Source organism: Hyperolius riggenbachi, chromosome 7 (genome assembly GCF_040937935.1).
Source record: "Hyperolius riggenbachi isolate aHypRig1 chromosome 7, aHypRig1.pri, whole genome shotgun sequence".
In the NCBI taxonomy this organism is placed as follows: domain Eukaryota; kingdom Metazoa; phylum Chordata; class Amphibia; order Anura; family Hyperoliidae; genus Hyperolius; species Hyperolius riggenbachi.
Genome location: NC_090652.1, coordinates 72,804,345 through 72,829,859, shown reverse-complemented (window position 1 = coordinate 72,829,859; position 25,515 = coordinate 72,804,345). Strand labels below are relative to the sequence as shown.

The following is a 25,515-nucleotide window of genomic DNA, read 5'->3' as shown; positions in this document are numbered from 1 at the left end:
GACCTGGACCTTTGTGAGCTTTCCAAAAATCCAGCCCTGAACATTTAAGATTTTTCTGCACACTGACTAGGTTGGCATACAATGTTGACTAACAGGAAGGTAAATGGTGTGCTTGGCACAGCTGGTCTTCTCAGTAAAATCCAAGGTTTGGCTCACTGTCCGAGCACCCCCAGGTTTAGAAGTGAAGAAGGCTCGGGTTACGATGAGTAGAGGATCTAGGATGGCAGTGTAGTTCACGTGTGCCATGGCTCCACCTTGAAAGAAAAAAAAATGTTGCATCAATGCTAACTAGTGACCGCAACAAACAAGAATGGAGCCACCCAAGAAACTTACCTTTAGGAGTATTTTTCCATGTCTGGGTAAAACACACAGTAAAAACAGTGGCAACTGCACCTCTATCAAACAGGGAACATTCATGGGAGGAGAGAGGAATTTCACGGGGTTGAAACTCCATAGAGACCGATAGGGAGACAACCGGACGAGATCTGGATTTTTAGAAAGAGATAGAACCATGGAGAACTTGCTTCAAACGAGAAGCCAAAGCCAAAATTACATCAAACATCAATCTACTGTACTGTAAGTTCAGCCACCCAGAAAGTGGTCAATTAGTTAGATTATCATCTAGTGGTCTATTAGTTAGATTGTGATCACTGTGCGCGGTTACTTCAGTTGCCTTTGTATTTTAGCATTAATGAAGGTGGTCTTCTTAGCAGAAATGATTGACGATCACCCAACATGGATCTTTCCGTCACCTGGGAATTTGAAGCAGAAACTAGCAAATCAAAGCTACCAATCACTGATTAGTTAGCTGGCAGCTTAGGTTTCATTTGCTAGATTCAAGTTCCTAGGCAACAAAGATTTGCCTTTTAGGTGAACTTTTTCACTGAACTGACAGCTCAACAATAGCTCCCATCTTTCTAAATGTTCCTCAGGAAACTTTCTGGCTGTTCTCCAATCATATCTTCCAAATCTAGCCTTAAATCTCATTTAAATTCCAAAAGTGAGATCTCCCCACCATACTTCCTGGTTTTGTTACCACCTAAAGGTGGCCATACACTGGTCGATTTGCCATCAGATTCGACCAACAGATAGATCCCTCTCTGATCAAATCTGATCAGAGAGAGATCGTATGGCCACCTTACTGCAAACAGATTGTGAATCGATTTCAGCCTGAAACCGATCACAATCTGTGGAGCTGCCGCTGCTGCCCCCCCCCCCCCCCCCCCCATTACCTGTTCCGGCCGGCGCGAGTCCCCTGGTCCCAGCTGTCTTCTTCTCCGCTCCGGGCTCCAGACCGTTCCTGCAGCTACTTAACTTCCTGTCCAGGGGAAGTTTAAACAGTAGAGGGCGCTCTACTGTTTAAACTTCCTGCCGGGACAGGAAGTTCTGTGTAGCAGCAGCCGGTCCGGAACCCAGCGCGGAAAGAAGACAGCGAGGACCAGGGGACTCGCGCCTGCGGAGCAGGTAATGTATACCCGCTGTATTGCGTCGGTCATTCGAACGCCGCTATCGACGCACTCCCGCCGGTGATCGAGAGAAATCTTCAGCACGGACAGATCGACGGGAATCGATGGGAACAATCGATTTCGGACTGAAATCGATCGTTCTGTCGGCGATGTGTGTGGCGATTTGACAGCCGATTCGATCACTGTGATCGAATCGGCCGTATATCGGCGGGAAAATAGTTAGGTGTATGGGCCCCTTAACACAAAGTTCTGATTTTCCCACCCAGCCTGCGGTGCCCCTAATCAGATCATCACATTTTCCATAAATAGAGTACATGAAAAATCCAGTAGGAGACTCAGGAGTGCAGCTATGTTACAGCTATAGCTCCCAAGAAAAAGAATAATCCAGCAGGGGGAGGGGGTTTCTGGTAATAGGAGGAGCATGTATGCAGAGCTGGAAAGGCAGCTAGCATGCAGAGGAGCAGAGCTGGTTCAAGGTGCAATGGAGCCCTAGGGCAAAGTAACCTGGGATATGCACACCCCTCCACAGGAAAAACAACCCCAGGGCTCCCGAGCCAGCTGCCATTTTCTTATCCCAATCTAATATGCTCACTGGGGCTCCTGCACCATTTTTAGCATTATTGTAATTCACCTGTCCCTGCGTGCTGCTCCCACTGTGCTCTCCGTCTTCATCCCCAGCACTGGCTGCCTCCTCTTAGTGATCTGGGACATGTTATGCATAATGGAGAGAGTCATGGAGAAGAAACAGCCAGCACCAGATATCGGGAGCACAGAAGGAGTAGCGAGTCAGGATAGGTGAATCGCTGCCGAAAATGGCGCAGGAGCCCAGGGAAGTAGTCAAGGGGAGACATGAGGGAAGCATCCACCAGTGCTCAGGGGCCCTGGGCAATTGCCCCCTTTGCCCTGATGGCAGTGTCAGCTCTGCCTAGTAGAATTCTCACCACTGAGAGACAGAACAAACCGTTAGCTGGTTTAAATCTCTAGCTCATCCTAATCCGAAATATAGGTTCTAGTGATCCTTAAAAATGTAGAACTCTAAGAAATGCTAATGGCAGTTGTGATAGTCAGTTTGTCTTACCTCAGTATACGGACCTGGCCTTCACTCCCCACCACCAGATCAGGAAGTCCATCCCCTGTCATGTCAAGATTTCCACTCAGCGATCGTCCAAACAACTTAATGCCATTACCAAGAGGACTCCCAGCAACCCTCTGCAAGACAAGAATGTCAAATATCTTATCGATATCTGCCTTAAATGATTACCAACTACTTAAAGGGCCAGTCTTAAAGTCGTCATAATCAATATTAGTCAGTAGTGGGTGCGTAGCTCACTAGAAACAGAATATTTATAGGTTAACATGTTTACCTCTGGAAAAAATAAGCAACACATATTTGTTGAGTTTTATAAAATTATATTGATATAAAAAAAAAAAAATAGATAAAGCATATATACAGGAATATACATCTCTCCAGTTGTTGTCCATCATCCAATATACATTTTCAAAGTTCCTTCCGTTATTGAAACAAATCCATATCAATATAGCAACTCTTCTGGTGTAGATGTTGTCCTCCATCGATAATTGTTGTCTTGAGATTGTACAGTGTATGGTACACACAAATGTAGCTTTATCCTTAAAAAATGATATATAGAGTTCTATGCTTGTATAAAGAACTTTAAGTAGATATATTGTAATCAATCAAAGCTAGGTAGTGGACTCTAAGCTTGCAATTGCATTTAGAGGACTTACGAGACCAAATTACCCAAAAAAGTTAATTACCTGCTTCATCTTTTAAGGCACGGAGGACGCCGTCCGCGCCCTCCGTGCCGATCCGCCGGGTCCTCCCCGACCACGGCCCGGGTCGGGCTCTCATGCTTCTCCTAAACTGGCCGCTTGCTCTGGCTGCGGCTGCGCAGTCCGCATAGCCGCGAGTGCGGCTGCGCAGCTCTAGGGCCACCCCCCCCGATCCACGCTACGTAGCCGTGGGGTCGGGAGCCGGCCCGGGGGGAGGCTATTGAGCGGGGGGACCCGGCGGATTGGCACGGAGGGCACAGACGGCGTCCTCCGTGCCTTAAAAGATGAAGCAGGTAATTAACTTTTTGGGGTAATTTGGCCTCGTAAGTCCTTTAAATAGTAATGTGTACTGATTGTATATGAAGTATAGCATAAAAAATATATCTAAAAAACTTAAAACTGCTGAAGTTTGAAATGACAAGTCTTTAGCGTCTATATAAGCTATTGTCAATAAATTCACCAAGAATAATGCATATTACCTCTCTTGGGTCCTAGAATCACAGTGGAAGGTAGAGTCTCTAGGCCTCAGTCTATCTCAGTAGAGTTTCAGGCTCAATAATGAAACATACTAGCCTGCCAGGCCTTTTTATTGTAAAGTTTCTAAGATGGCGTCTGTTAGGGGATTTTATGGTGACGCACAAAATTCAAACTTATTTTTAACTGGTACATTCTGATATTTTGTGACATTTTAAACAATCGGGTTATCTGAGCAGGTGCATACATATATGATGCTACTTGGCTTCTTAAAGAGACTCTGAAGCGAGAATAAATCTCGCTTCAGAGCTCATAGTTAGCAGGGGCACGTGTGCCCCTGCTAAACCGCCGCTAAATGGGGCTCCCTTCACCCACAAACCCCCACTGCGACACTTGGTCGCAGACTTGGTCGCTCCTGGAGGCAGGGCTAACGGCTGCAGCCCTGCCTCCAGTCGCGTCTATCAGCGGCGCTTCGCCGCCTCTCCCCCGTCCCTCTCAGTGAAGGAAGACTGAGAGGGGCGGGGGAGAGGCGGAGATACGCCCTGACAGACGCGCATGGGGCAGGGCTGCGGCAGTTAGCCCTGCCCCAACCAGGAAGCGCTCCCCCGCTGAAACAAGGGGATTTGGGGGTGAAGGGACCCCCGTTCAGCTGTGGGATAGCGGCGGTTTAGCAGGGGCACATGTGCCCCTGCTATCTGAGGTCTGAAGCGAGATTTATTCTCGCTTCAGACTCTCTTTAACGTAAGCACTCTATGTCTTTTCTAATCAAAATTACATCAATAACATTTTAATTAGCTTTTTTGACCCAAGTGGTGTTCTTTGACATCTTTGACGGGGATTTCTGAACGCCCCCTTTGGTCACGGGTTGTACTGCCTTGATCACATGGCTTATTGTTTTGGTTTGGTATTCATAACAAACAGCCATGTACTTTAATAACATGCTAAAATATATAGAAAGCAAACTTATTTACCTTATTGTATAAGTCTATCATTGATCAACTCATGAATTAATAACTCTATGATCACTATACTGTACATGATCTCTATACAGGATTAATAGATCAGCTTATAGCAGGCTTAGCTTCTGCGGTGCATGTGGTTGGCCTTGCATAAGTGCATTGCATTGCAGCAAAAACTGAGTATAGTCAGAACATTTCTCCAGAGCTATCTTAATATAATCATAACCTTGTACAGGGAACAAACAGCTTACTGCAGAAAATGACATTAAGGGTTACTCTAACCAACAATCTAACTTATTAAAGAAGAACTCTGCTTATAATCATAAAATCATGGAATTCACTCAACTAATCTGCAAAACCTTTTAAAACATAGATAATCAGCTTAAAGCTAGATGGGGATAATTTCTCTGCATTAATATGATTTTCTGACAAGAACACAGACTGAGTACTATGAGATGTCAGGGTTCTGCAAGATGGCAAGATAAAGAGGAGGATAGAATGTTTCCATCAGCAGCTGATGTCTGCTGGACGTGTCTCCCAGGACTCCTACAAGCATCTTCATTAGGAGTGGACAACAAGGCTTCAAAATAACATGAAAGCAACACAAAATGTTGTGCCATCAATATCCAAAAGAGACTCCCAGAAGAAAAGAAAATAGTTTAAAATTCTGATAGTTTTCTAAATCTTTCTGAATTTTGGTAAAAATTATATGTTCGAAGTCACAAACTAAAATGGGCTATAACTTCTAAAGCTAGCCATTTACACATATTTTTGTCCAGGGGTTCCATATGATCGATTCCTGTCTGATCCGAATTGTTTCAGAGAGTAATAGTTTTCATTCGTACACAGCAGAACGCTTTTCAATAGATTCCAGCAGGTAATCTATTGAAAGTCTATTGAACTGCAATGTTGCATTCGATGCAGTGCAATGCAATAGGCTGCCATTCTACCACCTCTCTTGCCTAGCCCCTGGTCAACCAATATTTTCCATCCGGTTTGATCAATACTACTGATCAAGTTTAGGCCAAACAAATAATCAATCAGATGTTTTTGCGGCATTCTTTTCCAGTAGATTCAATCACAGTGAAGGAATGTGCCAGAGATGAACGGACAAATCGATGTTTCTGGCTTAAAGCGGATCCGAGATGAAAAACTAACTATAACAAGTAACTTGTCTATATATCTTATCTAAGGTTTAGATAGTTTACACAGCAAATCAAGCTGCATACAGCTTTAATGGAATATGATTATTTCTTCCTGTGATACAATGACAGCAGCCATGTTTGTAAACATTACACAGAGGCAGGCTTATCTGCATCTTGAGCAAAAAAACCTAAACCCCCCTTCTTCTCCTTCCTCCACTCTGCCTCTGAAATCTCTGGCTAGTAATACCTCCCCCTCCTCCTGCCCAGACTGAGCTCCCATGAGCCCTTGCTACTGTCTAAAAGTGCCTTGGCTCTCTGAAAACCTGTGGGTGTGGCTTGTTTAGTTTATAGTAAATTAGAGTATTGAAACAAAAACAAAAAAGTATTTGGCTTGAGGAATGCCCTATAAACAATAGGAAAGGAACACAATTATGCAATGAGTAAAAGTTAATCTCGGATCCACTTTAAGTGTTTTAAGACGTTAATAGGGATGCTCATTTGGATCTCACAGAAATAAAATTTCTGCATTTCTGATCGGAAATCTGAAATCGGATTTCTGCAGAAATACCGCATTACCGCAACTCGGTAGTTTTAGCCAAATCACAAAACTCGGAAACATTGGACCAATCAGAGAATACAGAGTCATCTCGGAAGTATTTGCACAATCAGTGAATGTAAAAATGACCAAAGAAAAGACTTCTTCGAAATCGGTAATTGGCATTGGCGGAAACGAGAATTTCCGTGGAATCGAAAATTGGAATTTACGACCATTCCTAGAAGTTAACAATGGCAGCTATTAAAGGGAACCTAAACTGAGAGGGATATGGATGTTTCCTTTTAAATAATACCAGTTGCCTGGCAGTATTGGTTGAATCACACACCTGAAACAAGCAAGCAGCTAATCCAGTCTGACTTCAGTCAGAGCACCTGATCTGCATGCTTGTTGGTGGGCTGTGGCTAAAAGTATTAGACACACAGGATCAGCAGAAGTCAGGCAACTGGTATTATTTTAAAAGGAGAAATCCATATCCTCCTCAGTTTAGGTTCCCTTTAAACAAGTCAGTTAATGAAAACACCTAAACTGTGACATGGTTTTACCTGTATGTATGACTTTCTAAAGCCTCCAGACATGGTTTTACCTGTATGTATGACTTTCTAAAGCCTCCAGGTTGGCCAGCGAAGATGTAGATGGCTCCCTTATAGTTGTCCTCACAGGGAGCACCAACGGCCAGGTCCTGTAGTTGGTCTCCAGTAAGGTCTGGTAGAATGGAGATAGCAGAACCAAAAAAGCCCACAGACTGACTGCTGTCACCCTTCAGGGTCTCTGGACACACAGTAGCAAATGTATCCATGGGGTTCACAGACTTTATATTCTGCAGTGCAAACATCACAAGGTCAATGTAAACTTACTGGCAACATACTAGTTAAAGACAATCATAAAATAATAACTTCTATCTTCTCTGGACATTGACTGTAGCATGAAAATATAGCCCAGCATTTTGCTGAAAACCACTAAATGCACCGATCAGTGCTTTTCCACTCCACATCCCCTGCTAAAAGTTTATCTGAAGATTCGTGGCAGTATCTGCAATATTCTCACCTGAGTGGGGATGGTGCACAGGTAAACGCGTCCTCCTGGACCTTCAAGTGAATAATATGTTGGAGCACCAACCAGAAGAAGAGCATGTGAGTTATTCACGGGGACTCCACTCAACACTGAACCAAAGTATGACCCAATCTGTAAAGATAAAGTGGAACAGAACTAAATTTGGGGGGGAAAAAAGAGAGGCGGAGGAGGGGGGAAAATAAGAGGAGGAAAAAGTGAAAAGAGGAGAAGAGGGAGAGGAAAAGGAGAGGAGGAAGAGTAGAGGAGGGTTGGAAGAGGGAGGGGAGGAAGACGAAAGGAACAGGGGTGGAAGAGGAGGAGGAGGTTGATGAAGACGAAAGGAAGAGGGGTGGAAGAGGGAGATGGAAGGGAGGATTAAAACAGAGGAGGAAAAATGAAGAAAAGAAATGAGAGGAAAAATGAAGGGAAAATAAGAGAAGTAAAAAACAAAGGGAAGGGTAGTGTTGAGTCGAGAGGAGACTTCCTCTCCCATTATACTGCCTCTGTATACATCACCTGTGAGACCTCATCTGGAGTATGGGATACAGTTTTGGGCACCACACTATAGGAAGGACATTTACATACTAAGTAAATGTATACTAAGGTACCAAGAAAGGCAACTAAATTAATCAGGGGGATGGAAGATCTCACTTACCAAGAAAAGTTGCACAAACTGGGTTTATTTAGTTTGAAGAAAGATGGCTAGGGGTGACCTAATAAACATGTATAAATACATCATAGGACAACATATAAGCTTGGCAGATGAGGTTTTTGTCCCCAGCCTTGTACAAAGGACAAGGGAGGATAATCTGCTTATGGAAGACAAATGTTTTGACATCTTTGTTGTAAGAGGTTAAAATGTGGAATATTTTACCACAGGAAGTAGTTATGACAAATTCTAAATCAGCATTTAAAGGAGTCTTGGATGCTTTCCTTGCATTGAAGGACCTCATAATGACCACTGAAGGTGTGTAGATTAGGATCTCTTTCACAAAGCATAGTACAAACTTTTAAGCCACCCTACTCCAGCATTTACCAAACACTGAAGCATGCACTGTGATCTCTATACTTTCTACAGGACACAAACAGTGTCACACAAGGGTCTCAAAAGGATGTGTCTCAACTCACTTTAGAAGGTAAAGCCTTACTGCACTACTGAGGTATAGTATACTTTGGCCCCCAGTGGTGCCCCCATTTCTGTTTTCTAAAAAATTCTGTAAACTTCTCCAGCAATTTGTTATTCTCATGAAAACATGCCCTCCCCCCCCCCCCCCCCTTTTCCCCTCTAGTCACCAGTTCTCCAGAGATGCTGGCCTTCTGCTTCCACTGGGATGTACTTCGATCATGTCTGTAGATCAGGACTCTACCAATGTGTTTATATCGTGGGGCTCCAATGATGAGCAGATCTTCTACGTTTAGCACCGAGTAACCTGGAAAGTCCAAAATATATTTTTTTATTTGTCACCCCTAGGAGTACAGTAAAGCTATTGTGCGTGCAAAATGTTCTCAGCAAACATACAAGGGGACCTTACTTGGAACTGGAAAGTAGAAGCTTATGCTATCAGATATAGTAGATAGTAGTAGATAGATGAAGGGGGAAGAGCAGTGGGTGCTGTTCAAACTTAAGGCACGTACATACGCCGTAGTTTTGCAAACGATGGGTCCGCCAGACCCTCCAGGGGGGCGGTCGTTCTGTCGACAGTAGGACGTGAGTATAGGCTGTCGGCAGACTGATAAGACTGGTTTTAATGGATCCGCTGAGCCGACATGTCCTACTGTCGGCAGAACGACCGCCCTGCAGGAGGGTCTGACGGACCCGTCGTGTGTAAAAATACGGCGTGTACGCGTCTTCAAAACAGGACTCCAGGGACTGTTAATTTAAGTTTCTCCTTAACTTCCTAACGCCCATGTCATGGCGATAGGCGCAACCGCGGCAGCAGCCCCCCTGGAGCTGCAGTTTACCAGGGAACGCACGTGCGCATGCGCGATCATTCCCTGCCAGTTCACAGAGCTCTGCTCCGTGATCAGCCTGCTAGCCGCGATCTAGCAGGCTGTTTTTCATCAAAAGGGGAAAAAAATCCCCTTTGTTTACCTTTGTAAAGCGCTGTGATCTCCTGCAGCGCTGTATGGAGGACACTCGGTTGTCCCTCAGTGCGGCTCCTATTGTGTGTCCTTTCATTGATGCTTATGAGCAGCAGGGATGAGAGCCGATCGCCGTCCTATGACGATTTAGGATGGCACAGGGGAAGGTAGGGAGAGAGAGGAAGGGAAAAGCCTCCCTTTTTTTAAAATAAAAAACGAAAACAGAGGATTGCAGCAGCGATCAGAGTCATCCAAAAGAGTGTCTTAAGGACAATAAAAGGAGGTTAAATTAATTTTGTACTGAGTTGTAGGTCTGTGCAGCAACCTGACAAAGCTACACAGCCCTGTGTTCTGAAAAATGGCGTGGTCACTAGGGGGGTGTTAGCCTGTGGTCTTAAAGTGGTTAATTACATCAGTTATTGCAATTTATCTTTTTTATTTCCTGCAATATAATTTGAAAAATTGTTGCAAACATGTCTATGATGACCCATATCCTATTAAAGCAGTATAAAACCCTGACATAATATTCAATAAAAACATGTTTTCCTACTTTTTATATGCCATACAGTTATCATATTTGCTTTTGTGCATAAGTATTATTATTCATTTAGAAATTATACGTTCCCAAAGTACACTTTTTTGCTCTGAGAGCTGACTTTGTATTTTATCTATAACTGCTTTATTCGTCTTCTAACATAAGCAGAAATGCTTTCTGATTGTCTGACTGTTTTCAGGAGAGCCTGCAGTGTCAGAGAAGTGTTTGCTTACATTCCTCACTTGATACTATTAAATACAAGATAACATTATCCGCAGTTCGGATGCGTCCAGCTTTGCTGGCACGGAGCTTCTAAGTCCTATGTGTAACCCTTTGAATGCTGTTCTAGTAAAAAAAAATGCTGGTTATATTATGTAATATGCTGTAAATAATCTATTAGAGCAAAGAAGAAATGCTGGGTTTCATTCCGCTTTAAATGTTCTCCTGCGCTTTTTCCGCGTAAATACCTTAATACCTTACCAATAAATTATCTTTACAGGGATTATGAGATAATGACTTATATGTGTAGTATGGATAATGAATAGAACACTGGGAGCAAAAAAAGAAAAAAAGAAAAAAAAAAGCCTAAAATTTTTTATTTTCAGTTATATAGCTTTATTTATAATATCATACGGTCACATTTGCAGTTTAGAAAACACAAACCATATGCAATTCACTTTTTCTCCTGAGTTTTCTCCTAGGAGATCATTTCTCATCACTTGTTTAAAATAACTTTTTAGCACTCTGCAATTGAAAAAGTACCAAAAACTGGTAGAAAAGCACTATCAAAACTATTTTCAGTATCAGAATCATTTGTTTTGCCAAGTACAATGTGAGTTGTACCTGATTTTGGCACAATTGGGTCGGTGTTCAGTGTTGCTCAGCAAGATTTCGGATATCCGAGTTACCCAGATAATCCAAACGGTTTCCTCTATCTGAACCGGATTCGGATTCCGGATACCTGGGCCAAATCCGAATAGCACTATCCGAGTTATTGCGGATATCAATCTGAAAATCCAGAATCCGTCGCATACTAAGGTCGGATATCCGAATCTGGGTACTGTAACCATGGAGATGACGTCCATGACGTCACTGAGCCAATCAGAGGGTTCCCAGCCTAAGCCCAAGCAACCAATCACAGAGGGGAACTGTGGCCAGTCCCTCCTGTATATAATGGGGGGCCATGATGACAAATTGTCATTGCTTGTGACTGCATCCTGAGAGACAACTCCAGTGCTGTTTGGCTAAGCAAGTGCATTATCACACTGTTAAACCCAGCATTTTTGAGTGGAAACACCTTCACTACACTATTGTTATATTGTGTTATAGATAGCTAGCCTGTGTAATTTGTCAGTGTCAGTCAGTCAGACTTTCAGCTGCAGCATCTGCTAGTTAGGTTCTGTGTCTGTGTGTGTGCTGTGCACAGTCCAGGCCTCCTGCTGCTGGCCTGCTATTAGCCTTAGCTAGCTACAGTATAGGTAGGATTACTGTGTTATTGTGTAGTTAGTGCAGTACTATTTAGTTGTTAGAGAGAGTAGTACTACTAGCTACTACAGATTACTGCAGTACTGCTGAGCAGTGTCAGTGTGTCTCCTACTCTGCTGTCTGTCACTCTGTGCTGATTTTATCCAAAGTCCAAGCCAATATTATTAAAGAACAAGTACCCCACATCATCTGTGACATCAACACATTATCTTGTACTATGTCTGGCACTGGCAGCCGGGGGAGGGTCAGAAAGGCCAAGACGAGAGGGAGCAACATTGCGGCCTCCGTCAGCAGTTCTGCCGCCTCAATCTCCATTCCGCCGCTAGCCACTGGCCGTCCAGCTGTTAGGGGAGTCACGCTGCAGAGACGAAGCAGCGTGTAGCAGCCATTTTCAAGCCGGGTCGGCGGCGCAAATTGGAGGAGAACGACGCTGCGCCTGTGATGCAGCTGATGGTGGATGACGAGCAGGCCACCACCAGCCCTACAAAAGACATTCTGGACATAATGGGCTTTGTGGAAGAGTCTGAGATGGTGATGGTGGTTATTGGGGGGGGGGGGGGGGGGAGTTTGAGGCGGGCTCATAATCCCAGCAGTTGTTCGAGGAGGGAGGGTATGATGTTGATGATGAGATGAAGGACCAGGACTACCATCCACAGGAGGGGGATGTCAGCATTGACTGAGGAGGAGGATGCGTCAGTGGGTCTGGCATGGAGGATCAGCATCGCTGACATTCGCAGGAGCAGCAGTGGGCATGGAATGCCTGACCCACAGCCTGCTGCTTTATCTGCCACTACTACCACCAGCCACACCACTCAACCCCAGGCCCCAACCCCCACAGGGATAAAATCATCAGCTGCACTCCCCAATCTGGCAGTTTTTTCATTTGAAGCAAGTTTGTGACTTGTAATGTGTGCCATGTGAAGCTGAGCAGAGGGTCTAACCCAGGCATGGGCAAATTCGGTCCTCCAGCTGTTACAGAACTACAAGTCCCACAATGCATTGCAGGAGTCTGACAGCCACAGTCATGACTCAAAGGCAACTGCATTGTGGGACTTGTAGTTCCGTAATAGCTGGAGGGCCGAGTTTGCCCATGCCTGGTCTAACCCCTCCAACTATGGCACCTCCAGCTTCATAAACCATCTGGAAAACAAAGCACAAACAAGAGCACGAGGCATTCAAGAGGCTGAAGGAAGCTGGCGCTGGCCCTTGCAGTGGTTAGAGCACCATAACCCTCTTTGCCACTCCTGCCGACACCGAGTCCTGTTCAGGCAGCCAGTCCTCCTCAGTGGTCTCCTCTGCTCCCTGCTCGGCAAGCCAAAAACGCCACCAGACCCTGATGGCTTGTATGTACCAGCTCCACGAAAATCCGTCAAGTTCCACTTGCTAAACGGCTACAAACAAATAGAGCTTCTATATTAGCACACACATCAATTGATTTTATGGCACAGCGAGAGCATCGCACTTTGAGGAGCAACTCTGCTTCACAGGGAGGACACATCCATGTTCCCAAGTCTAAGTTGGATCTATATTTTAAACCCTCCCAATCCTCCTCCGCAACTATGGACAAGACTGTGGTCACAAAGAATGTATCTGCCAGAACGGACACCAAACCCATAAACGAACGGATGGCGCAACAAGTGCCTGAGGCACGACAACACAATGAGATGAACTCACCGAGACCCGTGCTTGCTCTGGAGGAGAGGATTCCTGTCGGGCCTGGACCGCCCTTGTGTACGGTTGCGGCGGGAGACGGCACATCTCTGTACCTTCTGAAGGACGCCAATGTCGCCCCACATGTCGCCGCCTTGGAGCGGGCGGGTCTTCGTATCCAGAGCCTGGAGGGACAAGCGAGACGTCATTCTCTGGGGTCTGGAGCGCCGAGTCATGGCGCAGCCCTGATGATGTCATCACTCGGGGCCAGACCGAAGCAGCCGATGGGAGCTGCGGATGCTCTGCCAGCCACTGGAGGATTATGCCTGCAATCTCGCCCGCACTGCAAGCAGCTGGTAGAAGGCCTCTTAGGTGACTGGAGCCTGGAACAGAGCGACAGGTAATGCCAGCGCCTGCTGTCTCAGTCACTAGAAGCAATGCTGATCCTGTTTCCAATTTGTCCAATGTACCCTGCCCTGATGAAAATGTTGTGAATAGCGGAAATCTGGGGCAGAGACCCCTGTCTGACCAACATCAGATAAACGCATCTGCTCCCCAAGGCCTGCCTAGTCAATCTACTGAGTCCTGTCATACATATCCAGAACAACCCCCCACCTGGCAGTGGCCTACAAGTAAAGATATTGCGGATCAAATACGAGCTGTGGCTAGTCTGGCACAAGTGCCTTTTCCTACTGATGCGGGTGATCACCGGGGGGATGGGGGCAAGGGACTCAGTGAGGACCATCTCATAGGTTTGGGAGACTTGGCATATGACGTTAACAGGTGCCAGAAATTTGCAGCTGTTTTCTCTAGAAAACCATATGTTGGGGGCATAGAGCCAGAGATTGGCTTAAGGACATCTTTTTCACAGCTGGAGTCCCTCATTGAGAAAGAAACTAAAGTTTGGTGGGATTTAACTACACTTAAACAATATGTTGCGGAAAGAATAATACCAAGAGGACTCCGCATAAAAAAGGTACCCACCACAATGTATTCTGAACAATTCATCATCGAATGGAATGAGATCCTGACGGACTGTTCCTTAGCCTTGATGAAACTTATTATTACTTACGAGGAGGAGAAGCTGATCGATTTTAGACTTAAGATCACAGATTTAAAAAGCAATATTTCTAAATGTGAGAGTTTTGAGCAGTATGATGCTTTGAATAAAAAGCTATGTGATAACATTGCAAAATTAGAATGCATCATAACAGAAACTAAGAGGTCCAAGTATCTAAGGGATGTGGAGGACTATAGGCGGGGGGTAGTCTATGAGTGGGGTAAGTGGGAGACCCTAGCAAGATCCCCTAAATCACCCAGACCGATTTTACGTAGAACACAGAGACAACAAGGGAGAAGGGTGAGTTTTAGTTCCCCAGAAGCCTCTGATTTGTCTGATAATTCAGACTTTAGAACGCATGATAGTTCCTTGCAAGCCCCAATAGCCTCAGGTCTTTCAAAAAACGTATATGGTTTCAACAACGACCACAGGAGGCAGAGGAAGGGCCGCAGGAAGGGCAGGAAAGGAGGAGAAGGAAGACCAGACGGGCCGGGAAGAAACATAGAACTAGGAGGCCCAGTCCAGGGCGGGAGGGGACACAGAGCGTGGTGAATCTCTCTCAGCATGTGCTTTCGGATGTGGAACAGCGGGTCCTTGAGAAGGGCCTTTCATTTGCACCTACTAAACATATGAATGTTTTTGAGACCATAGTTGATGTCAATAGATTTGTTAGAGCTCTTCTACTTCGAAAGCATTTTTCTGATGGTGAAGCAACCGGGGGCAGGGTTAACAGAGCTAGGGATAGCGTTACTGATATTGGAGACTTTAGGGAGCTCAGTGCAAGATGGGCCTTGGATTCTCTGGCCGCAGAAAGCACTGGTTTAGTCTCCCTAGATGATGTCAAACCGATCCTTGCCCGTAACCCGTCTTTTTATCCCCTGACCAGCCGGACACATCATGTGGAAACCTTTCAGGAGTTGGTGGAGAGAGATTTGGTGGAATTGGAAGGGGCCTTGAGTAAAAACAGACCGAACCTGACGCACCAGGAGCGACAGGCCCTCTCTAGTCTTCAAAGCAACTCAAATATAGTTATCCGGAATGCGGATAAAGGAGGTGCTGTCGTGGTCCTGGATAGCGACAGTTATAGGTCTGAGGCCCTTAGGCAACTAAATGACTCTATGGTATATCAGAAATTGGGAGCAGACCCTATGAGGGTTTTCCAGAGAGAATTGTTTCATTTGTTGTCTTTTGGACAAAGTTCGGGTGTGTTGGATCAAAGAGTGGTGGACTATTTGGGTGTCCTTGATCCGATCACCCCAGTCTTCCACCATCTTCCCAAGATTCACAAACCGGGCGCTCCCCCGGAGGGCAGGCCCATTGTGGCTGGCATTGGCTCTCTGGGGGAGCGCCTGAGTGAGTGGGTCGATTCAATGTTGCAGCCGCTGGTCAGGCGCCTTCCGGGCTATATTAGAGACACCAAGCACTTGCTTTCTAGCTTGAAGGGTTTTGTGTGGGAAAAACACTTTGTATGGATTACCATCGATGTGAAGGCCCTATATTCATGTATCCCCCACAATTTAGCCATTGAAGCTGTCAAATACCATCTTGAAAAATACTCCTCTTACACTGAGGATCTCCGGACCTTCATCTATTTGGCTGTCGAGTACCTCCTGACCCGCAATTATTTCATGTTTGATGGCGGCTTCTACCTCCAGAGGTGTGGCGCCTCCATGGGGGCCAAGTTCTCCCCATCTTTGGCCAACCTCTATATGGGGTGGTGGGAGGAGAGCCACATCTTTGGGGGTGGGGGTCGCCGTCTGGGGAGTGTTGCGTGGTACGGGAGGTACATCGACGACCTATTATTGGTCTGGCAAGGAATCCCTGAGGATATCCCCGCCTTTGTGAGTGACCTCAATAGCAATTCTTTGAATCTACAGTTCACCCATAGCTGGGGGGTGGGCTCAATAGACTACTTAGATGTCACCTTAGTGGGAGACCCTGTCCAAGGGAGAGTACACACTAGGACATTCCGGAAGCCCTGTAGTGGTAACACAACTCTCCGGGCCACGAGTTGCCATCCAAAGCATACCATCTGTGCGGTCCCTGTGGGTGAATTTATCAGGGCGCGACGTAATTGTTCAGAGGAGACGTGGCTCGGGGAAGAATTTGAGAGGGTGGAGAATAGACTCTTGGATAGAGGTTATCCTGGGTGGATGATTAACAAAGGAAAAACGAGAGCCAACAAAAAAAGTAGGGATCATCTACTGACAACAATTGGAAGAAACAAAACCACAGATTCGAGGCCCACCTTCGTTACCACTTACAGTGTGGAATTTAACAGGATAGTTTCCATTTTGAGAAAGTATCTTCCTGTATTAAAAGGGGATGAGGACTTGCGGGGTATTTTGCAACAGGGAGTACGCTTTGCTAGTAGGCGCGCCCCCACTCTGGCCCAATCCCTCTCGCCTAGCTTGTTTGAGTCTAATCCTAGATCCTCAACCTGGCTCAGTCTGACCGGCTCGTACAAATGTGGGGTGAGAACATGCCACTATTGTAGTGTACATAAACGAACACGGGAGGCAATATCAACCTCAAATGGACGTAGGTTCCCCATTAAGGAATTCATCAATTGTGGCACGCCTTATGTGATATATCTTGTCACGTGCACGGAGTGTTCCCTACAGTATGTGGGGTGCACTACCAGACCTTTACGTGCCAGAATTGGTGAACATTATTGCGGCCCAGGGTGGTTCACTACTAATATTTCTAATGTAGCGAAGCACTTTCGCCAGGTCCATGGTGGAAATATGGCTTCGTTCTCTTTTCATGGTCTGGAGAGGATCTTTCCAGCCAAGAGAGGGGGTAACCTGGTCAAACGGCTTACCAGCCGAGAGGCTCTATGGATTTTTAGACTGGGAACGAGACTTCCAATGGGTTTAAATTCCCGTTGGGACCTAGCATTAATAACTTAGTGAGGAGTTGCTCCGGTGTATGTGTTTCTCCTGCTCTCTTACTATCCGATTTTATTTGTTTTATATTGGGAACTTTTTCTACATATTTTTAAATAAAATTTGACAGAGTACAGACATTTCGTATGAAATATACCATCAAGGATTGTTTCTCTTTGGAATGTGAATATCCCTTCCTGGATGTGGTGCTTAGGGGAGTGCCTCTAATTGTGGGACCTCCCCCTCCACAGGAGGCTGGTATATATAGTGTCTGGTGTCATACATTTTTAGCTATGAGTAAGAACCGTTTGGTTCGAAACATGTCAGCTACATGATGTGTGTTTTGGCGTGGATACGTCCATAATAAAGGAACCTGATGCAAGGGACATTGTGCGGACACCCTTTCTTTGCCACCAGACCCTACTGAGTGAGTCCTTCGTGGTCAGGGCTCAGCCTCTCGGCAGCCGTTGCATACGCCAGCTGAACGGCCTGCTTGCACGGGCCATGTCCTCCAAACTCCTCCCATACTCGTTTGTGCAGGAGGGGAGACAGATGCGTGCACTCCTGCAGTGCACAGCACCTGATTGGCTAATCCCCAGCCGGCACTACTTTGCACGCATGGCCATCCCAGCACTGCACCAATTTGTAAAGGTCAACGTGGAACGTGGGCTTGACCTTGCGGTGGGTGAGCGGGTCCATGTGGCAATGGACTCATGGAGCAACCGGTTCGGGAGAGGCCGCTATTTGTCCTTCACCGCACACTGGGTCAGGTTGGTGGAAGTGGGTGAGGCGGGGACAGCAGCATCGGGCACAGCAGCAGCATCATCATCATCATCATCATCATCATCACCCCAGTGGGTGTTGCCACCCCACAGCAGGGTCAGGGGAAGTGCAGCAGGTTCCAGCTCTGATACGGTTCCATCCTCCGGCAAACCCGCCGCCAAACACCCCCGCCTCAGCAGCAGCGTGAAGGCCCACCACTGCCAAGCGCTGCTGGAGATGGTCAGCCTGGGGAAGAACAGACTAAAGGCAGACCACGTCCTGGCCAAACTCCGAGAGCAGGAGAGGAGTTTTCTGACCCCCAGAGGCCTGAAAGTCGCAGAGGTGGTAGCCAACAATGGGGCCAACTTGGTTGCCAATATCTACCAGGGAAACCTTACCCACATCCCCTGTCTGGCCCATGTCCTGAACCTGGTGGTGCAGAAATTCCTGCACACCTACCAGGGGATGGACACACTTTTGGGAGCGGCAAGGAAAACTGTGGGTCATTTTCGCTGCTCGGGTGGTGCCAAAGTGTCCCTGGAGCTGTGCAGCTGGAGCTGAACCTTCCACGGCAGCGCCTCATCATAGACGTTCCAACACGCTGGAATTCCACCCTGGCAATGTTGGAACATCTGGTTGAACAAAAGCGGGCTGTCAACCAGTTCCTGGCCAAAGCCACCATGGAGGCCACCTTGTCCTGGACAGGCACCACCCACCTCCCGGACATCATCCTCAATGCTGATTGGGGAAAAATGCAGGTGGTGTGCTTGGTTCTGGCACCCTTCCTAGAGGCCACCAACATGGTCAGCCGGGACTGTGTGTCGCTGTGTGAGTGGGTGACCATTGAGTGCATGCTGGACAAGGCCCTTTATGCCCTGCTGGAAGTGAGAGAGGCAGCATTGATCCAGCAGGAGCAGCAGCCACCTGCACAGTCCACCTCTGTGCGGCAGGAGGAGGAGGTTTAGGAGGACTTGCAGTTTGAGGAGTTGGAGGTCCCTGACCATGAAGAAGAGGGGGCACAGCGGAGTGCAGCTGCATTGGTGCGGGGGTGGAGAGAGCAGGAGGCGGCTCAGGAGTCAGAGGTAGAGGAGGACAGCACTGTTATCTCGGGGGTGCCGAAGATGTGTCAGCAGAGATGGCGTCCCTGTTCCCCATGGTAGCGCACATGCTGCAGTGCCTGCACAGTGACCCAAGGGTGAAGCAGATGCGTGCTCGGGAGGACATCTGGATCACCCTGATGCTAGACCCACGGCTGAAGGGGAAGCTGGCTCAGTTCCTGCCTGGAGGAGGAGACCCGGTGCGCCGAATCAGGGACTTGCAGCGGATTCTGGTTCAGCGCATGGAGGAAGCCTTCCCCCATCCTCCCACCCCCCCTGCTGTCACAGTCCAGCCAGCACAGCAGCAGGTGCCTGCATCCAGCAGCAGCAGGCGCCCAACAAACCTGCTGTCTCTGACAAAGGCGCTCTACACCATGCTAGTACTGCTGCCTACAGAGGAGGTGCCTGCAGCAGCATCCGGCTCTCAAAGCCAGAACCAGCACCTGACCCGGATGATGGCAGACTACATGGGGTCCTACAGCGGGCTTGATACCGACACTCCTGTGGACCCCTTGGATTACTGGGTCAAGCACCTGGATATCTGGAGTGAGCTGGCGCAGTACGCCCTGGAAGTGCTGTCCTGCCTGCCTTCCAGCGTGCTGTCAGGAAGGTGCTTCAGTGCGGCCGGTGGCGTGGTCACCGAGAAGCGCTCGTGTGTCCACCCAGTCTGTGGACAGACTGACGTTTCTGAAAATGAACCAGGCTTGGGTGGTTGGTGAGTTCCTGGCCCCTGTTGGCAAGAGGGGGAAATGAAGTGGCTGAATGGGAATCACTATGCCTGCCTTACCACCACAACCTCCTGGCTCCGTCTTCAGTAATAAGCCTGGTTCAATTTTTTTTTTACAGCCGTGGTACCAACACTAGATGCCATAGTGATTATCTGAACACAATTGCTGTGTAATTTTTTGGAGGTGTCTGGGCTGATAACTGTGCTGTCCCAGTTGTGCGTTGGACTTTGGACACAATGTGGGCTGCACGACCGCTGTCTGGAACCAAGTCCTGATGTTAATTGACAGCCATTTTTTTGGGTGGGGGGGGGGGGAGAGTTTAAATCCCCACATCATCAATTAGTGTTTCCCTTTAAAAAAACATGATGCTACATTCCTCATTTACCCTAAAAAGCAATTTAAAGGCCACTTCTGGTTGTCTACTCGGATATCCGAAAATCGGATTCGGGTACCAAAAAGTTTGAATTCGGATATCCGATTCGGATTGGATTTCTAGGTATCCGGATCCGAATTCTATCTGAATTTTGAAAAGGGGTATCTGAGCAGCACTGCCGGTGTTGGTACAGTAGAGAAATGGCGCAATTAGCATACAGTAGGTACACAGTAGATACATATTCATACATATAGTAGTGGATACATACAGTAGGTACAATGCTTATACAGGCATAGGTAGAGGGTCTGTAAAGATGGACACAGGAGAAAGGACCAGGGTGAAATCCACTGCCATCTATGGCACTCAAATGCTTCTACAGTGATAATTTGAAGAGAGAGAGAAGGGAAGGGGGAGCGAGAAATATAAAGAGAGAAGGTGGAGAACAGTGAAGTGATTGCGGTGTGACCTGGTCGGTCAGTGCTCTCTTTGGCTGGCTTGTGGCTGCAATGGAACTGCAGCTCCTAGTCCAGCATCATCTTAGTCCATGTGTGTTGGCCAGTGTTAGCTGCTAATGGGGTGGCTGGCAACCATGCATGCAGTGATGGAATGGCTGGACCTCGAGCGGGCTGCCTGCTCAGAACTTGAAGTGCTGGCGACAATGTTGTGGCGGTGGGATGCCGGAAGCTGGAGCAGGCTGCCTGCACAGAGCTGGAGGAGAATGGCCAAGGGGACAAGCTGGTGGTGATGGAGGAGCATAGCTGCCATGCTGGATGGGTGAATGGTTGGGCAGGCTGCTGTGGCCCTGGCTGGAACGTGCAGCAATGGAGTGGCTGCCGATGCAGGCTGAATACCTCTGGTGGCAATGGAGCGGCTGCTGGTTAGTGCTGCTGCAGGTGGGACCACATGCGTGGGCTGGAGACATCTGGCAGCGGTGTAGCGGTTCACCCTTGCCCCCCCTGCGGCAGCTTGAACACCGGTTTGACACGCTAACCAAGAGAAATCCACTAGACACTGACTCAGTTGTTGAAAATTGTAAATTCTATTGAAGTAGAGTACAATTGCTAAAAATTAGACAATACACTTGAACACTTTAGTAAGTATAACTTGTCAATAAAAGAAACCACCAGTTCAGCTAATTAAAGGCAAGTATAATCAACACTCTTTTCTCCTTACTTCAGGATCAGCTGTGGCTGTAAAGATAAAATGTTAGCATACAATATGCATATACATTCACAAAGATCTCCTAAATAAAAAAAATGAATTATTACTGCTGCAATAAGTAAACAATTACATTTTCCTTTAGTGCAGATACCACTTGTTACCCTGACTAAATAACGTTTCTTGTCTACTAATATACCTAAACAGTCTTCTGTCCCTTGCAATAATTCAAGCTAGCTTTCTTTCCTTTATGCAGAGACACTGTCACTGAGTAGGATTCAACTAAACAGTTTTCTGTCCCTTGCCAAAGTCCAAATTATTCCACTCAGTGAAAATGATGTATGCAAAGAGCTATATGAATATATTCCTTGGACGGGAGTTTTCCAACCAATAAACTGCTCACTGTTTTCCAACATAAACATAAAGGAATCTGATGACTGAAGCCACAAATAGGCTGACCACTTCCACTATAATTTGTAATCCACAGGAAGGTATGAAGATGTGTATCTCTGATACTAACTACTCTTTCCTTTTGAACTGTCTTTAATCTTTTCTTCTGTTTAGGTTACCCTTACTCCACTTCCAGAACAACAGTAGGTACGTTTATAGGACTTCCTTTTGCGACTTAAAGAGTTTAGATATAACCATAGACTGCAACACTTCACATCTTAACTAACTTATACACTCATTTTTCTAGCATTCTCAGCAAAGCAACGGCAGAGCTTAAAACAACTGGTAATTTTTCGATAGCTGATAAGAGTATTTAGGGCCCGAGCCCACTAATGCAGTTGTGTGCAGTTGTGTCCGCTTTTTATTATCTGTAACATTGATGTGTTGCTGAAAAGCGGACACAACTGCGCACAACTGCGTTAGTGGGCTCAGGCCCTTAGATAGCCAATCTCTTCTTTTTTCTCTTTCAGCTTGAAAGGACCATCAAAACGGTAAGTACACTTCTGTTTCATATTAGGATATATACTTCTACCAAAAGCACAGAAAAAAAATCTCTCTATTTCAGTTTAAGCCTTAAGGCTGGGTTCTCACATAGGGCTTGATTCACTTAACCGTGATAACTCATATCGCGGTCGTTTTCATGTGCATTTTTGCATTTGCATGCGATCGCAAACTTTCACGCGCAATCACGAATTTTCACGCGAAAAATCAGTTTCACATGAAAAATCACGATTGCGCGCAAACATGAACATGTACACGAAAATGGCCTTGATATGAGTGAATCAAGCCCATAGAGAGTTTAAGGTCGCGTTTTCTGTCATGCGTTTTTTTTATATGTGTGTGCGTGTTTGCGGTCTTTTTCTGCATATGCATTTTTCTTGCGTTTTGCATGCATTTTTACGTGTTTGCGGTTCGCATAACGTTGTTACATTGTGTTTTATGCAACAGGAAGCAAAAATAAATCACAAAACAATAAAAAAAACAACAACATAAAAGCGGATAACAAACGCATACAAAACGCAATACACTGCATTCCCATTGACTTTCATTATGTGCTTTTTTGATGCATTTTTGATTATTATGCAACAAAACCCGCATTTTTAATAACGCACGCATACAAAATTCATATGCTTTTTTTATATGCATTTTTTTCATGCGGCCCATAGATTTCCATTAGCGGCGAAAACGCAGCGTTTTCTGTAACTCTTGCGTTTCTGCTAAGTGTGCACCTAGCCTCACTGTATTGAAAACAAAAAGTTAGAGGGCTATTCTGACAGGACACCAGCGTGAAAGTACTGCGCATGCGCCGTACTGCCGCGCCGGCCGCCGTGATGACGCGAGGCGGCCGGCGTGTGACGTCAGCCGCGTCATACGCGGAAGGAACAGCCCGACACTCAGCAGAGTGTCGCCCGGGCTGCGGCCGGTCAGCCATTCCGGAGTGGGGACTAGGAGAGGAGCCAGGACGCCGTCGTGGGACCTCCCGACCAGCACTGGGCTGGAAAAAGCCCCGGGTGAGTACAACTTTCTTTTTTTACTTGAGCTCGGAGTCCCTTTAAGGAAAATAAACTTATGAGATATTAAATTGTATGTGTAGTACGGATAATAAAAAGAACATTTGTAGCAAAGAAAAGATCTCATATTGTTTTCCAGCATAGGAAGAGTTAAACAATTTGAGCTGTTCTCTACGCGAAACAGCTTCTCAGAGCACTAACTTGGTGGAAGTCGGTTTCGTTTTTCTTAAACAACCAAGAAACAGTGAAAATCGCTGCACACTACGCCACAGCATGCCACAGACTGAGAGGAGCATAACGGAACTGTAAACCTAAATATGTCCACAGACTGCTTAGCCATTGTCCCCCCTACCCACCCCCTTTCATGTCCCCCTTTTCCCCCTTGCTTTGGCAATACCTGTATGAATCTTGGTCATGCCAATAAAGCCATCTTTGATTTGATTTGATTGAGAATAAGTTTTTACTGCAGGAACGTTCAAAGTGTCATTACATCTTCTTTGTTTTACAGTTTAAAATAAAGAGTGTGGATTCTAAACTATAACTGTGACAGTCTGGCACATTGTTATAAATAAATCTATACAACTGAAAATAAAAATATGAGACTTTTCTTTGCCATTAATGTTCTATTTACTGTATTATCCGTAATACACATACAAGTCATTATTCTTTTTTTGTTTGTTTCAAAAAGTGGGGGACATTCACTTATATACATTCACTTATATTGTTTTCTTTATGGATTTTCACATCATCTTTACTTATCAGCTTTCTCATAAATCACATTAGTGAGACACTCCCTCTGCCATACCCAGATGTCCCAAGTAATTAGTTGTGCAGAAAGTCCTCCAGAAAATTCCTTCTCACCCAAATAAGAATCTCTCGTGTCCATGTGATCTGTAGTGTTTATCCAGGTGGCATTCTGCCGTCCAGTCCTGTACACATAGGCCCCACCTGACCAATCGTATGCTCCAACTGCCCCCAGGATGATCCCATTCTGCAGAAGAGACAGGTATTGTTCGTAAGAGATCACAGCTGACATTTCCGGTGGTCCAGTAATTTATATCACCATCTATCGGGAAACAAAAAGAATATCCTCCAAGGTGTGCCACAACACCCACATAGACTTTATACCAATACAAGGATATGTATATCAAAAATATTGAAGAAACTTGAATAGAAACTTGAATCTATATGCAAAAATAAAAAAAGTCTTTATTGAAGACAACACTTGTACAAAAATGTTTATAAAAGGTATCCTTCAGGAAACACTTTTCATAGCAAAGAATGGCGAACTAACAGCAGTGATTAACATCAAGATTAGTGCAGTTGTAAATATTGAGGAGACAACGTTGACTTGTTTCGGGATAGACCCTTCATCAAGCCGCCACATATAAAAAGACAAATCTGTATAGTTAACACATGTTCTTAACAGACATCTGGACAAAATGAAGCCAGGTAAGACCACTCATCCAATTTTCAAACACAGGAACCGCACATGGCAGGAGCTGGAGGAGAATGGCCATTCACTCCTTCATTTTTGTCCAGATATCTGTTAAGAACATGTGTTGAGTCGACGTTGTCGCCTCAATATTTACAACTGTACTAATCTTGATGTTAATCACTGCTGTATGTTCGCCATTCTTTGCTATGGAAAATGTTTCCTGAAGGATACCTTTTATGAACATTTTTGCACAAGTGTTGTCTTCAATAAAGAATTTTTGTAATTTTGCATGCAACTTCCTCCCACATCTCATTCAGATAAGTTAATAACAACGACTCGTTATTTACATACATGTGAAACTCGAAAAATTTTAATATTGTACGAAAGTCAATTTATTGCAGTAATTCAAAGTAAAAAGGTGAAACTAAACTATGAATTATGAACGCTGTGCAGGTGTTGTGGAATAATTAGCTGATTAGAATCATGAACATCTTCACAATATTCTAATGGTCTGAGATTTTGATTTTGATGTTCTCATAAGCTGTAAGCCATAATCATAAAATTATAACAAAGGCTTAAAATATCTCGCTTTGTGTGTAATGAGTCTATTTCATACATTATTTCACCTTTTAAGTTGAGTTATTGCAATAAATGGACTTTTGCATGATATTCACATTTTTCGAATTTCACCTGTATTTTTACGTAGTGGCCGCCAGAGGCTAGTGACATTACTCTCCTCCATACATCACTACTATGAAAACGTGACTACAGGGTGGTGACAATAGCATTCTGGTTCCAAATTTACCTAAACATTGTTTTTGGCTGTAGAGTCACCATACAGTAAAATACATAAACCT

General features: G+C 45.7%; 1 protein-coding gene across 1 annotated transcript in view; it reads right to left on the bottom strand.

Annotated features, from left to right (window-relative positions):
- Positions 1 to 25,515, bottom strand: part of LOC137526072 (integrin alpha-M-like) — a 131,263-nt gene that overhangs the window by 42,265 nt on the left and 63,483 nt on the right. Inside the window, exons 11-17 of the mRNA XM_068247286.1 lie at positions 24,082 to 24,211; positions 8,735 to 8,871; positions 7,436 to 7,573; positions 6,975 to 7,208; positions 2,545 to 2,675; positions 334 to 485; positions 94 to 254 (exon numbers count right to left, since the gene is read on the bottom strand). Coding sequence (XP_068103387.1) covers positions 94 to 254; positions 334 to 485; positions 2,545 to 2,675; positions 6,975 to 7,208; positions 7,436 to 7,573; positions 8,735 to 8,871; positions 24,082 to 24,211 — 1,083 coding nt within the window. The remainder of the gene's footprint in view (positions 1 to 93; positions 255 to 333; positions 486 to 2,544; positions 2,676 to 6,974; positions 7,209 to 7,435; positions 7,574 to 8,734; positions 8,872 to 24,081; positions 24,212 to 25,515) is intronic.